A 15,650-nucleotide genomic window follows, 5' to 3' on the forward strand; every position below is an offset into this window, starting at 1 on the left:
CCCATACACTTCCACTGGACTGACAGTTTCACAGTCCCGAAGACCTATTATGTGCCAAACCCACATACAGAGGGCAAAAGAAGCAGGATCAGGAAACCTTTCTCTCCTTCAAGGACCCTCGTTGACATCCAACAACACAAACTTGACAGTCATCTAGTCCTGGACATAATTTGTACTTTCATGTTACAGAAATGACACCTAATGTCTGTGGTTACGCCATTTTGCCATTTCATGTAAACAAAACTGATGTTTTGGTGAAGGAGCACGAGCACCATGATTGAATTGAACGACAATGGCAGTTGTCTCATGTGGGCAACGATAACATCCGTTTGAAAATTAATTTCAAGTTGATTTGTTCCCAAGTGGATCATTCGGGTAACTTTTCAGCATCTTTGTTTTACGTTTCTTTTGTTTATAGAGGAAATACCATGCAGAGAAAGGCTGTTGTGCATACAGTATTAGCTTCCACTCCAGAAAATTCCTCTTGTCCTTTATTCAAATCTTTATCTTTTTAGATTCCAATTATGAAGGGAAAGCCCCACCCTTTCTTTATCTACAATCTCTTCTGCATCATTGACCCTTGGACGTTTCGTTTTTTTGGGGAGGGGGGGAGGATATGTGGGATCAAGTAAATTCAATGCAGTACTTTTCATTTTTTCTGTTGTTTGTGGGATGACAGGCACCAGAAGTCTGGAATACGGGGTGCAAGCAAGCTCGTGTGAGACTAGATAAACATGTAAAAGAAAAGGACATTTTAGAATAGTTAAGGCAAAGGGATATATATATATATATTTAGGACCTCATTACGACCCTGGTGGTGGGTGATAAAGTGGCAGTAATACCGCCAACAGGCTGGCGGTAAGTACTGCCAAATTATGACCATGGCGTTGATATCTCCGATAGACAGCCAATGTACCACTCCGACCGCTAGGGCGGAAACAACAGTCACCACGGTGGTAGCCGCCTCCAGCCAGATGGAAGACAAAGTGTCACCCACCAGATTTTGACTCTGCAATCCGCCACCTTTTCTGGGGCCGTACCAACGCCATCAAAAGCCTGACGGAAACAGAGCACAAAAGTCAAAGGACTCATCATTTGAGCCACAGGGAAGAACCATGCCGCCATGGAACCCAAACTTCAAGTCTTCCCGATGATCGTCTACGTTATACTCCACCTGGAACACCAATGCCGGTGAAGACGACGGCGGTGAGTACAGCTGCATAGCACACAAGGGAGGGGGGGAGGAAAACAAGAGTGACACACACACGCACAACACACACCCGACACACACAAGTCATACACACAACCAGATGCATTAAAAAACAATTTTACCCCAAAAATCTGCAAAATAATGCAAGGACAACAGGAATTGATGAAAGTGATTGTAATCAGTCCAACAATAAAATCAGCAATCCGATTTGGCCATGAAACAGATATGTACACTTGTATAAAAAAGGGACACTGCCCAGTCCATAGTTCAAAGGGCCCACATGGCCACATGGCACAGTCCAAGACCCCACTCGAATCCTGCACCAATCCGGATAGAACACTGCAGGGGCATCAGATGTCAAATAGGCAGGCACCTCAGAGGTAGGGGGGGCACCTCAGCCGGATGCGGTAACAAGCCCACTGGTTCTGGAGGGGGCAACATACCCATTGCTTTGTCCTGGGGAGTGCAAAAGCCACAGTCTCTCAAGTGGGTGTCTTGCCCACTGGTTCTGGAGGGGGCAGCCCGCACAGTAGCCCCTGGAGGCTGGACTACATGGCGTCCGTCGGCGGTGATGGCTGCACTGTGATGATGTTTGGTTGAGGCTCCTGGTTACCCCCTGCACTCTGTGATGGCTGCACTGTGGTGGTGGTTGTGGGAGGCTCCTGGTCAGCCTCTGCACTTTGTGATGGCTGCACTGTGGTGGTGTTTGGGGTAGACTCCTGGTCAGCCGCTGCACGCTGTGATGGCTGCACTGTGGTGGTGGTTGGGGGAGGCTCCTGGTCAACCCCTGCACTCTCTGATAGCTGCACAACCACGGCTGGCGGTGGGGCCCTGTGAGAGCTGCTGGTTGTGGTGGTGTTTGGCTGACAGCTTCCACTGGTGTATATAGCCCCCTCTCATCCTGGTCATGGGTTGGGGATCCCTGACCCTTCCTGGCAGGGGTAGATGGGCTCTTCCCCTTCTTCACAGCTGGTGCAGGCTCCTTCACCTTCTTCGCAGTTGGTGCAGACTCCTTCCCCTTCTTCGAAGCTGGTGCAGGCTCCTTCCCCTTCTTCGGAGCTGGTGCAGGCTCCTTCCTCTTCTTCACAGCTGGTGCAGCTCCTTCCCCTTCAGTATTGTTGGTCTGGAATCCCAACCACCACGAGTAGGTGGTGCTACCACTGGAGCCGTGGACTGTTTGGCTGAGTTGCTGGGCTGGGTCTTTGCTACCCTGCCCATACGTGCAGGATGGGAGGGGGAAGGGAAGGGGTAGGGAAGAGGTCAATCGTGGAAAGGAAAAGCTTTTTAGGTACGTTGGGCCGGGAAGAGGGAGGAGGAGTAATGGGAGTGGAGGATGAGGGACTGGTTGGTGGAGGTGTATGTCTGCTGGATTTGGGTCCAGGTGCATGGGCTGTATGCTGATGTGAGGTGGATGGCTGGTGGGTGTCTGGGTGCCTGCATTTGTGTCCTTTAGGAGGGGGGGGACAGACACGGTGGGAGACGACACAGGGGACGCGTGCATGGGTGTTGTGGAGGTATCTGCCAGTGAGGTGTGTGTTCTGCTAGGTGTGATGATGATGCTGGTAGTGAATATTGAATAGTGAATATTGATGTAGTGCATGCAGGTGTGAGTGCAGAAGCAACTGGGAGGGAGGTGGAGGTGGAGGAGGAGTAGGAGGGGGAGACAGTGGAGACAGTGGGTGTTGTTGTGTCTGCAAATGAATGGTGTTTGTGTGAGTGCCTGTGCGATGAAGTGAGTGCCACTCTTGGGTGTTGTCTTGTGTGCATGCTCGTCTGGCTGTGTGCTTGGGATGGCTTGGGTTGAGGAGAATGGGATTGGGAAGTGGAAGTTGGAGGGGGGATGGCTGAATCAGGGACAATGGCTGCCATCAGAAAGGAGGCGAACACCTTAATCAATCTCTGTTGGACCACCAATCCACTGTGAAAGCCCTCCAGGGATCCTCCCAGTGTCCATGTTGGCCTGTGCCTCTGTCCCCTGAATGGTGTGCCCACTGAGCCCAGGTCCCTGATCGTCTTGTGTGCGGGGTGTGGCCTGGGGTCCCTGTACAGGTGGGCACATTGCTGATTGATGTGTCCTGGGGACAGAGGTGTGGGTATGCTGGGTGGGTTCTGTGGTGTTGGATCCTGATGGGAGAGGCTCTGTGGTGGTCTGTGAGTGGGCTTGGGTAACCGGCTGTCCAGTTGTCCCTGATGGGCCAGGTAGATTGTCCAGATCCTGAAGTCCAGAGTTACTGTCATCACAGTGGGCCTCTTCTTTTGGGGGACTGGATAGTGGTGGCACCTCCTCTCCAGTGAAATTGACTGGGGTACCTGTGGGGACGTTAATGATGTATTATGCTTCAAGTGTTTGACATTTGTACTTATGTAGCTTCCCCTATATGGTTGTTTTTCCCCTGCCAGCTTTTGCTTGTGTATGTTGGTGTAGTGTGGGTATGTTACTTTCCCTATACTGTGCATGCTTTGGTGATGAGTGTCCATGCAGGGCTGGGTGGGGTGTCCATGCATTGGTACAGCATGCAGGGCTTGGCATCGGGATTAGTGAGATGTGGTATTGGAGTGTGTGGGATGTGGTGGAGTGATGGGAGTGAGGGTGAGGGAATGTGATGGCATGCAGGTGATAATTGTTAAAAGTAGACTTACCAGTGTCCAGTCCTCCTCCAACTCTGGCGAGTCCCTCAGGATGCAGTAATGCCAAGGCTTTCTCCTCCCATGCTGTGAGTTGTGGGGGAGGAGGTGGGGGTCCACCGCCAGTCCTCTGTATGGTGAGCTGGTGTCTTGCTGCAATGGAACGTACCTTCCCCGTAGGTCGTTCCACCTCTTCCTGATGACATCCCTTGTTCTTGGGTGCTGTCCCACGGTGTTGACCCTGTCCACGATTCTCCGCCATAGCTCCATATTCCTTGCTATTGATATCTGCTGCACCTGTGCTCCAAAAAACTGTGGCTCTACCCTGACAATTTCCTCCACACTGACCCTTAACTCCTCCTCAGTGAAACAGGGGTGCCTTTGTGGTGCCATGGGTGTTGTGTGATGTGTGTTGGTGAGGGTGTATTGGGTAATGTGGTGGGGTGAGCGATGTGGAGTGCGTGAGGGGTGTATGGGTGTGAGTGGTGTGTGTTTCTAGTTGTCTCTGTGCCCTTCTTCTCAGTCCTGTGGTGGCAATAGTTTTTGGTAAAGGGTTATGGGTAATGTGGGTATGCGTTTTACAGTGTTGTGGGTGTGGTGTGTGTATGAGTGTCAGGTGTGTGTTGTTTGAATTATCCAATGTAGTGTTGTTTTGTATGTGGGTGTCCATTCTCTGCGCGGCGGCACGTACCGCCAATGGTTTACCACCGTTGAATGTCTGCTGTGGTGATTCATGGGTCATAATGTTATGGGCATTGTTCTGTTGGCCTAACGGTGTGGGTTTTGGGACCGCCTGTTTATCACTGACCTTTGGTCTTGCCAATTTGTGTATGTGGCTGTATTCTGTTGGATTAGTGTATGTGTGTCAGAATATGGTTAACGGATATTCGCCTGCCCAGCGGTAAGTTGGCGGCCATCAGCATGGCGGTAAGTGCCATTTACCACCAATGTCATAATGAGGGCCTTAGTTCTTCCATTCCCTTACATATTTAGTGAATCTTGCCCAGATTTGTCAATATAGTTTGCATTCTACTGTTTGGACCCTAGACTGCTTTAAGCATTGTATTTTTGTTTTTTTCACATTCTCACTGCTGCTGTGATAAAGCTATTTTTATTTTTATTTTTATAGGGAGTTTTGGATGGACTTCCCTTCATACCAAATTTGGATTATGTTTTTGTCTGCATAGGCATGTTGATGGCTAGGGTAGGTGCAGCTTCAGAAGTCCATCAACATGCCTATGCAGACAAAAACATAACCCACATCATCACATAAAGATCTCTCTCTCTCTCTCTCTCTCTCTATATATATATATATATATATATATATATATATATATAATCACAGGGTAAAGTGGCATTATATTGAGAATGTAAAGTTTTCAACTCTATCCCTTGGGTTGATTACATACTTGTGTCCTGGGGACCCCGTACTCTGTGACACAGAAACAGTAACAGGCCAACACATTGCCAGCTCCCTCCTGTCTGGGATAGGGGAAACAGACTGGCCGCACAGCTCTGGGATAGGGGAAACAGACCGGCCACACAACTCCCTGTGCACCCTCAAAACAGGTAATATGTGCAGTAGAGTAGTGCTTTAGTCCTGCCAGCGTGAGCCAAAAGATAAAGGTGCTTCTGCCCAGTGGCCCTCAATGTTTAAAGTGGGTGGGACCAGGACACCCTCCTCCCCAAAAAAAACAATCTAGTGTGACGCAGCTAAAATTAATAATAATTGAGCATCCGGAGCCACTCACTCATTATTCACTGCCTCTGGGAAGTAGCACCCCAGAACGCCCTTTGTGGGTTTATTTAGGTATATGTTTTATGGTCTCTGGTGCCCAAATCTGGGGAGTTGCAATATCAACATATTACAAACTGTTTTGGGTGACTACAGGTAGTACAGCAGTCCCCCAGAAATAATAATTAACAAAAATAATCCTATGTTTCCAGAGGTCTATAAAACATGACCCCAGGAAAGGTTTAGGAGGTTTTCAAGTATCTCCAGAACTTGAGCTTGGGATCTCAGGGACTTCTTGTGGTTGGTCTTATGGCTGCACTATGTGGCCTGGGTAGTGTGAAATAAGTCTCTGTCACAGTTTAATGTTGCTCTGAAAATGAATGCTTTATTTTTGTTACCATAATCCTATGTTTTTCCCAGGGTTGACATTGGTTGTGTGCAGGGAGCCACTTGGGGCTCCTCCAAAACCCACCTCAATGAATAAACAGGTGGGACTGGGACAACCCCTCCCAAAATTGAAAAATGCTGTATGGGGCCTTGAAATGAACAATAGATGAATGTCTGCAGCCACATATTTATCATTCTCTCCCCCCAGACAGAGCACCCCATAATGACCTTCTGGGATCATTTGATCATAAGTGTTATGCTCTGTGGTGCCTCAGCCTACATGTTTTGGGGGCTGCAGGTAGCGCAGCAGTCCTTCCAGAAATAATTACCAAAAATTAACCTAGCCCTCAAGGATTTGGCTAACGGGACTGGCCAAAACCAATGCTGTATGCAGGACAGTGTTGGCCACCTGTGATTTATTGCCCTGTGCCTCAGCCCCACATTACAGGATTGGATGCCATGTGTGGCAAGGGGATTGGATGCCTCTGGGGAGGATTGGATGCCATTTGTGGCAAGGGGTTGGCATAGTTAGGGAGGTAAATTAAATCCTACTTACATGAAAATGCCTTGAAATCCACAAAAAAACCAAAGGTTTAGGTAAGGTTACAATTAGGTAGGGTAAGAATATCTTAATTTATTTAAAACAATCTTAGAAATTCTCAGACAAACCCAAAGGTTAAAGTAACATTATAGTTAAGTGAAATTGTCAGTTAAAACATAAAATTCTAAACTCATAACACCACTGAAATTCACCACATATTGTTGAAAGACGTACCTATAACTAATGCCCTTGCCATGCACATCTTTTGACCTCACAAATCACATCATTCATGACATATTCTATGACATAATTGATAACATCCCTGCAACATCTGAAATTATATCTTTCATGACAACATTGTGCATGGGTCACTTTGGGGGGATGGTTTTTCCACAGTGTTAAACGTTTCAGTATTTTTTTTTACATGAAACCTCACACATTGCCTTATTAGGGGAGGGTTTTGGTGTTGATTACCTCCTTTGACAAACCTCAGTTGCAGAATGTTTGCAACAATCTCTTCAGAATGCCTGATATGCTCAGCAATGTGCCAAGATCTTGTAATTTAAAAACTATTAAATACATATATTTATGTGGAAATATATATTTATTGACTTAAAAATCAAAGGTTACAGGGACATTATAATTAGGCTCACATACATGTACCAGACCCTCAGACAGACATTGATGCACCAACTCACAGGTCCACTCAGACACTGACACCCACTCACAGACCTGTTCAGTCTCATGCACCCACTCGCAGACCAACTCAGACAATCATGCACTCACTCACAGATGCACCCACACCCTAATGTACCTACTTACAGACCACTCAGACACTCATGCACCCACTAACAGACTGACACACCCACTCACAGACCCGTTCAGAATCTGATGCACCCATTTTCAGGCCGACTCAGACAATCACACACCCACTCACAGACCCACTCAGGCACCGACACACCCACTCACAAACCCACTCAGACACTGACACACCCACTTACAGACCCATTCAGAGTCAGATGCATCCACTGGCAGACCCACTCAGACAATAACATTCCCACTCACAGACCCACTCAGAACCTTCTGCACCCGCTCACAGACCCACTCAAACCCTGACACCCATTCAAAGACCCACTCAGAGACTGACACACCCACTCAAAGACCCACTCAGACACTGAGGCACCCACTCACAGACTCATGCAGACACAGAGACACCCACTCATACCTATTCAGACCCCCATCCACCAACTCACAGACCCACTAAGGCACTCATGCACCCACTCACAGATGCACTCACAACCTCATGCACCTACTTACAGACCCACTCAGACACTCATGCACACACTCACAGGCCCACTCAGACACTGACAGACCCACTCAGAGTCTAATGCACCCACTCACAGACTAACTCAAACACTCACCCACTCACAGACCCACTCAGACCCTTCTGCACCCTCTCTCACAGACTAACTCAGACACTGACATACCCAGTCAAAGGCCCACTCAGACACTGACACACCCATTCACAGACCCACTCAGACACTGAGGCACCCACTCACAGACCCATTCAGACACCGAGGCACCCACTCATAGACACATTCAGACTTCATCCACCCACAGACTGATTCAGATACTCACGCACCCACTCACAGACCTGTGCACACTCTCATGCATCCACTCAGACACTGATGGACACATTCAATCAGACACTGATGCACCCACTCACAGACCCACTCAGACACTAAGGTACTCACTCAGACCCATTCAGACTCTCATCCACCTACTCACAGACCCACTCAGACACTCATGCACCCACTCACAGGCCCATTCACACACTGACACTCCCACTCACAGGCCCATTCAGAGTCTGATGCATCCACTCACAGACTGACGCAGACAATCACACACCCACTCACAGACCCACTCAGACCCTTCTGCACCCTCTCACAGACCTACTCAGACACTGACACACCCACTCACTGACCCACTCAGACACTGACACACCTACTGAAAGACCTACTCAGAAACTGACACACCCAGTCACAGACCCACTCACACACTTAGGCACTCACTCACAGGCCCATTCAGACCCTCATCCACCCACTCAGACTGCTTCAGATACTCACGCACCCATTCACAGACCCACTCACAGCCTCATGCACACACTAAGACACTGATGGACACACACACTCAGACACTGATGCACCCACTCACACACCCATTTAGACACTGAAACACCGACTCACAGACCCACTCCCACTCAGGCACTGATGCACCCACTCACAGACCCACTAAGGCACTCATGCACCCACTTACAAATGCACTTACATCCTCATGCACCTACTTTCAGACCAACTCAGACACTCATGCACCCACTCACAGGCCCACTCAGACACTGACACACAGTCCCAGACCCATTGAGATTCAGATGCATCGACTCGCAGACCCACTCAGACAATCACACACCCACTCTCAGACCCACTCACAGACCCACTCAGACCCTTCTTCACCCACTCAGACACTGACACACCCTCTCACAGACCCACTCAGACTGAGGCACCCACTCACAGACCTATTCAGACCCTCATCCACCCACTCAGACACTGATGGACACATTCACTCAGACACTGATGTACCCACTGAAATTAACACAGTGAGACACTGAGGCAACCACTCACAGACCCATTCAGGCCCTCATCCACCCACTCACAGACCCACTCAGACACTGTTGAACCCACTCACACAGCCACTCAGACACTAATGCACCCACTCACAGGTCCATTTAGAGTCTGATGCACCCACTCACAGACTAACTCAACCAATCACACACCCACTAACAGACCCACACGGACCCTTCAGCACCGCCACTCGCAGACCTACTCAGACACTGACACACCCAGTCAAAGACCCACTCAGACACTGACACACCCATTCACAGACCCACTCAGACACTGACGCACCCACTCACAGACCTATTCAGACACTGAGACACCCACTCACAGACCCATTCAGACCCTCATCCACTCAGACACTGATGGACACACTCACTCAGACACTGATGCACCCTCTCACAGACCCATTTAGAGACTGACACACCCACTCACAAACCCACTAAGGCACTCATACACCCACTCACAGATGCACTCACATCCTCATGCACCTATTTACATACCCACTCAGACACTCATTCACCCAATCACAGGCCCACTCAGACACTGACACACCGACACACAAACCCATTCCGAACTTGATGCACTCACTCACAGACCAAGTCAGAAAATCACACACCCACTCACAGACCCATTCAGACCCTTCTGCACCCACTCACAGACCCACTCAGACACACACACACCCACTCACAGACCCACTCAGACACTGAGGCACCCACTCACAGACCCATTCAGACCCTCATCCACCCACTCGGGGACTGATTCAGACACTTAGGTACCCACTCACAGACCCACTCACACCCTCATGCACCCACTCAGACACTGATGGACCCACTCACACAGCCACTTTGACACTGATGTACCCACTCGCAGACCCACTCAGACACTGGCGCACCCATTCAAATCCATTCACTGTCCTATAAATTCATTCACATAGCCACACACATATGAAAAAACCTACTGAGACATCCATTTACTCGCCTTTACAGGCTCTTAATAATTCAATCTCTCACTGATGCTGTCACAAACACACTACGACAGTCATGCATACAAGCAATTACACACACAGTTAGCTGAACAGCTAGTCACACTCCCTCTCAAACAGCTATACAACCACTTACATTCACAGGATGATGTCATCAGTGATGTCATATCAGATGTCATCAGTGATGTCATCAGTGGCCAAGTCATGAGTGATGTAATATGTGAGGTCATAAGCAATGCATTACAGTGGCACAAGTTGTAGTTAGCTAAACCAACTATAACTGCAGAATTTCACTAGTTTTGCACATACGAACTTAACTGTAACATCCCTTTAACCTTTGGTTATATATACATATATATATATATATATATTTTTATATATATGTATATATATATATATATATATATATATATATATACGTACATATCACCTAGTGGCGGTCACCGTTTCCATTTGGCACCATTTAATGAATCTCCACGAAACTTTACAAAATGTGCTCCTTTTTTCCTATCTTGTGCAAGGAACATTTCAGGGAGATTCTTGCAGCATGGGCCGGGACAGAAGGGTGTCCTAAAATGGAAACATAGGTGTCTGTAAACTTGGCTACAGCAAAAGCTGGTGAATGGAATTATACCGAATTTGGCAGGAAGCTGGATATTGATACACAGATTGTGCTATTTCAATATTGTGTAAGTCTGTTCAGTAGTTTTTGAGAAATTAAGGTTGAAACATTTTTGGATATCTGGACCGTTGAGTTTGAGGGACTCTTGTGATTGTTCTGATTGGCCGGGGAAGCTATATTTCCCTTGGGCCAATTTGCTCCTGTGTGGGTGAGACTCCTGTGGGAGTAGGCTCTGTGATTGGCTGACAGAAACATGAGAAAAGTTGTTGCTGGCAGCCATCATATTATTCGAGGACTTAGAACCCTGTCTTGAAGTAAATAAAAATAAATAATATATATGGGCAGGGTACGTATACCGTGCCCCCCCCATGGCCCTATGTAGGGGACCTAGGGAGACACCTCCTGGGCCCATAATAAATAAAAAATGCAATTTTTGCTTTAATCCAGCAGTACTCCAGTGGGATTGAAAAAACAATGATGGCCACAGCTGCATTCTACAATTACAGGCCCCAGGGAGCCCACCATGGGGCCACATTGTTTATTTAAGGGGTTGGGGGACATGCCCCACCTTACTGAGTGAATCTAGGCCCTTGGAAGCCCACCCCCTGGGGCCAAAATGCCAAATAAAAAGGGGAAGGGGCTGAGTCGCCCCCTTCCCAAGCCATTGAAGACACCGAAGAGCCTATGCCTGGGGCTGATTAATAAAATAAAAGGGGAGTGGTCCACGCAGCTCCTCTTCCCAGAGCCTCCAGAGGCACTGGGGACCCATCCTCCTAAGCTGCTAAACTTATTTAAAGATAGAGGGGCCACATGGCCCCACTCCCTGAGCCTTCTATGGCCTTGGGGAGCCCACACCTGGGACAAAGCAGCCTCCCTGCACAACTGGTTTGGGCAGGGAAACCTGTGTTTGCTTCCACCTGGCAGGAGCATTTTTGATTCTGCCGCCATTTGGAAGCAAACACAAAGGTGGTCATTACAACCTTGGCGATCTTTTTACAAGACCGCAGAGGGACCGCAGTGCGGAAGACCGTCAGTAGTGGCGGTTTGCCGCTCAGCGTATTATGACTGTTGGCTGCTCTCCATCCTTTTTCCAATGGAGAGCCGCCAACAGCCATACTGGCAGGCGGCGGGGAAGTGGAGGTTGCTCCACCTTCACTGCCACGCCAACAGAACACCGCCCACTGAATCACGTCCTGTGATTCGGCGTGGTGGTGTTCTGTTGGCGGTGTGGTGTCGGCGGAGCAGCCCCCATGGATCCCGTCCCCTCTTGGAGCATCGACGGAACAGGTAAGTCGATCGTCCGTTAGGGGAGGGGGGTGGGGGAGTATTGTGTGTTGTGTGGGTGCATGGGGGTGTGCGTCTGTGTATGTTGAGGGGGTGTGTGAGTGCGTGTATGCTTGCGGGGGTGTTGCGTGTTTTGGGAATGAGTGCGTGTATGTCTGTGGGTATGTCTGTATGGATGTGTGCGTGTATGTTTTTATGTGGGTGTACGTGTCTGACTCTGTGTGTGGATGTAGGCATGTATGTCGGTGTGTGTGCGTGTGTGTGTTGGTGGTGCCTGCGTGCATGTCGTGTGTGTGTGAGTTTCTGTGATGTTGGGGGTCGGGGTGGGGAAGGGGGCCCTGCAACCTTTGGGGGGTGGGAGGGGTGGTGGGGGGTGTAGGGGAGGGAGTCGAGGTGGCGGTTGGGGGTTGGGGGAGACCCCTATCAGTGCCAGGGAAGGAATTCCCTGGCACTGATAGTGCTTACCGCCATGGATTTCATGGCGGTTTCAACCGCAGGAAATCCACGGCGGTAAGCCGGGTCAAAAAACCGCCGGCGGTATAGTGACGGCCGCCGGGCTGGAGACCCAGGTCTCCAGCCCGGCGGGCAGAACTGAGAACCGGCGGATGACCATGGCGGTAACCGCCATGGTCATAATACAAAAAAAAAGACCGCCAGCCTGTTGGCAATCTTACCGCCGCTTCTCCGCCTTCCGCCAGGGTCATAATGACCCCCAAATTCTGCTCCCAGCAGACGGCAGCTTTAAAAATGCTCCCATCAGCTGGGAGCAGACTTTTGATTAGTTTCCCTGCTCTCACTGATGTGGGCAGGAAAGCAGATCAATAGTTTGCTCCTACCCAGAGAGAGTATCATAAGTAGCACCTTCCTGTGGGAGGAAGCAATGACGGTTCCCGCAGCTTGCAGGGAGTGGGCTGTACCTACGTCCCCCAAAGTTGAGCACAGTGGATGGCCTGGATGGGCACCAAGGCACCTACCTTTAATCAATGTGACCCAAGGGGGGCCGCACATCCCTCCACATGTTTTTTTTATGTTTTGGCCCTAGGGTTGGACTCTACTGGGTCTATAATGGCTCTGGGAAGGGTATCCACAGGCCCCTTCCCTTTAAAAAAAGGCCCTGGGGTATTGGGTCTCTAGGGCTAAAGAGGGTCGGGAGGCAGGATGATGAACCACTCCCCTTTAAAATAATTATGACCCCAGGGGTTGGGGTCTCCAGCACCAAAATGGGCTCCATGACGGGGCCCCTCACCTTTAAAAAAAAAATATATATATATATATATATATATACACTTAAAAAGGTTTAGTTATCTGAAGTAGCTATAACTTGTGCCCTAAGATAACCATAACTCGCGCCTGCCATGCACAGTTATCTGACCAATAATTTTACTACAGATGTTACAGTGACATTATCAATGATTTTATCCAAGATGTCGTGAGTGCTGTAATTTGTTGGGTAAATAGCAGTGCATGGCGAAAGCGCGAGTTAAAGTTACTTTAGGGCATGAGTTATAGTTATTTTAGATAACTCGAACTATAACATGTGAATTTCTATGGTTTAGTACAATTAACAAGAGAGCCTTAATTATAAGGTCCCTCTAGCCATTGGTTTTCATAACAGAATTTCTATTTTTTTTTAAATTCTCTTTCCTAACTATAACGTCCCTGTAACCTTTGTTATTTTAAGTGAAAATATAGATAGATAGGGAGATTGATAGGTAGGTAGACAGACAGTCAGAAAGACGTTTAAATAAATAGCCGGCATTTAGGTCAGCCCTCTTCTGCCACTGGTTTGTCTGAATGTAATTTACACTATGCTTCTCTCCATGACAACACACATTGCATGAAGCAATGGTTCAGTTCACATCCGTGACTGGCTCTCTTACCCCGTGAATGATAGCATTTGTGTTCAGATGTGCATATTAACATGATAATGAGTGTGGCTCAGAGTCAGGGATGGTTGGCCAGTCCTGTAGTTTTTAATTTCTTCCATTATAGTTCCCCTTTCATTTAATTGCATCTTCTCTCTTTATCTTAATACTTCTTGAGAGGATTCAACAGCTCCTCAGTCAGTGCTACTCAGGCTGCTTGCATTCTGTTCTTTTCATCTGCAGTGCACCAGATCCTGCATGACCTTTCCCTCTAATCCAGGCAACTACAAGACAGCGGCTGCTATATTTAGGGCCAGATGTAGCAATGTCAGAATTTGCGATTCTGAAATTGCGAGTCGGTGCGACTCGCAATTTCAGAATCGCAAATCCTGATGCAGAACGGTGTCTCAGACACCGTCTGCGACTTGCTATGGGGTCGCAAAGACCCACCTCATTAATATTAATGAGGTGGGTCGCATTTTGCGACCCCATAGCGAGTCCCTGCACTCACAGGGATGGTTGCCTGCTGAAGTCAGCAGACCTCCATGTCTGTGACTGCTTTTTAAATAAAGCAGTTTTTTATTTTTATTTTGCAGCTTTAAGGAAAACCCTTAAAGGAAAACGAGTTGCAAAATAAAAAAAATAACGAAACCGTTTGGTTTAAGTTTTTCAGAGTAGGCAGTGGTCCTCTCTGCCAGTAGGCCTGCTCTGAAAACCCCTATTTGGCAACATTCACAAAGGGGAAGGGGTCCCATGGGGATCCCTTCCCTTTTGTGAATGGGTTACCACCAGTGTGACACTGGTGGTAACTTCGAATTGCTTTGCCACCGCATTCACGGTCACAAAGCAATTCTGCATTGCGATGCGAGTCGCATTCACAATTTGCGAGTCGGTACCGACTCGCAAATTGTGAATGTGCATCGCAAAAGGCTTCTTGCATGGCGCAAACTGCGATTTTCGCAGTTTGCACCATGCAAACAGCTTTCTACATCTGGCCCTTAGTTTCATTGTTGCAAGCACACTCCTGCTTTGTTTAGACAGAAGTCTGCTTTCTTGTTCTACTCGTATTCTTTTCATTTATATTGCATATGTTGTTGAGTTTTTGTGTGTTATATTGTGATTGTGTCAGAGGAGAAACGCAAGAATAAGTCAGTCATTGGATAGATGCATGAGTGCAAGTAAGATTGAGGAGTGTATGTATGATGACATATTGAGCGCGTAAATGCATCAATGATCCCAAAGTAACTTATATTTATAAGACAAACCTATTAGCATTGCCATTGCTTGTTTAAAGTTCTGTCTACATGTTAAAATGTATTGCATAGTTGTTTACTTGTGAAGACATCTTTATTCTTTTATGTTTCTTGTAGGATTTTCTTTGGCATTTATTGCCTATCCTGAAGCTCTTACTACACTGCCAGTTTCTCCTCTGTGGTCCATTTTGTTTTTCCTAATGCTTTTAACGCTTGGATTTGATACACAATTTTCGACACTTGGTAAGTAAAGCAGCACCTGTTTCTAAGAATTCGTTTTTTTCACCAAATATGATATTTTATAATGACTGCAAAGAGTTTGATAAGAGTAAAAACCTTACTTATTACTCTTCCAATATCTCATACTTAATCAATTCTGGTAGATTGTTAGTTCAAGGCAGTAGGAAGACGGTCCATTTTACATTAAGTGAGATTTGCTCAAAAAGCAGCACCATCCTCTGCACTACTTTTCTA

At 47.8% G+C, this 15,650-nt stretch overlaps 1 protein-coding gene across 1 annotated transcript in view; it reads left to right on the forward strand.

The window, feature by feature from the left end:
• LOC138259651 (sodium- and chloride-dependent neutral and basic amino acid transporter B(0+)-like) overlaps positions 1–15,650 on the forward strand; it is a 485,427-nt gene that overhangs the window by 285,988 nt on the left and 183,789 nt on the right. The window contains exon 12 of the mRNA XM_069207516.1: positions 15,294–15,419. Within this exon, the coding sequence (XP_069063617.1) occupies positions 15,294–15,419 (126 nt within the window). The remainder of the gene's footprint in view (positions 1–15,293; positions 15,420–15,650) is intronic.

Source organism: Pleurodeles waltl, chromosome 2_1, assembly GCF_031143425.1.
Source record: "Pleurodeles waltl isolate 20211129_DDA chromosome 2_1, aPleWal1.hap1.20221129, whole genome shotgun sequence".
Taxonomy (NCBI): Eukaryota; Metazoa; Chordata; class Amphibia; order Caudata; family Salamandridae; genus Pleurodeles; species Pleurodeles waltl.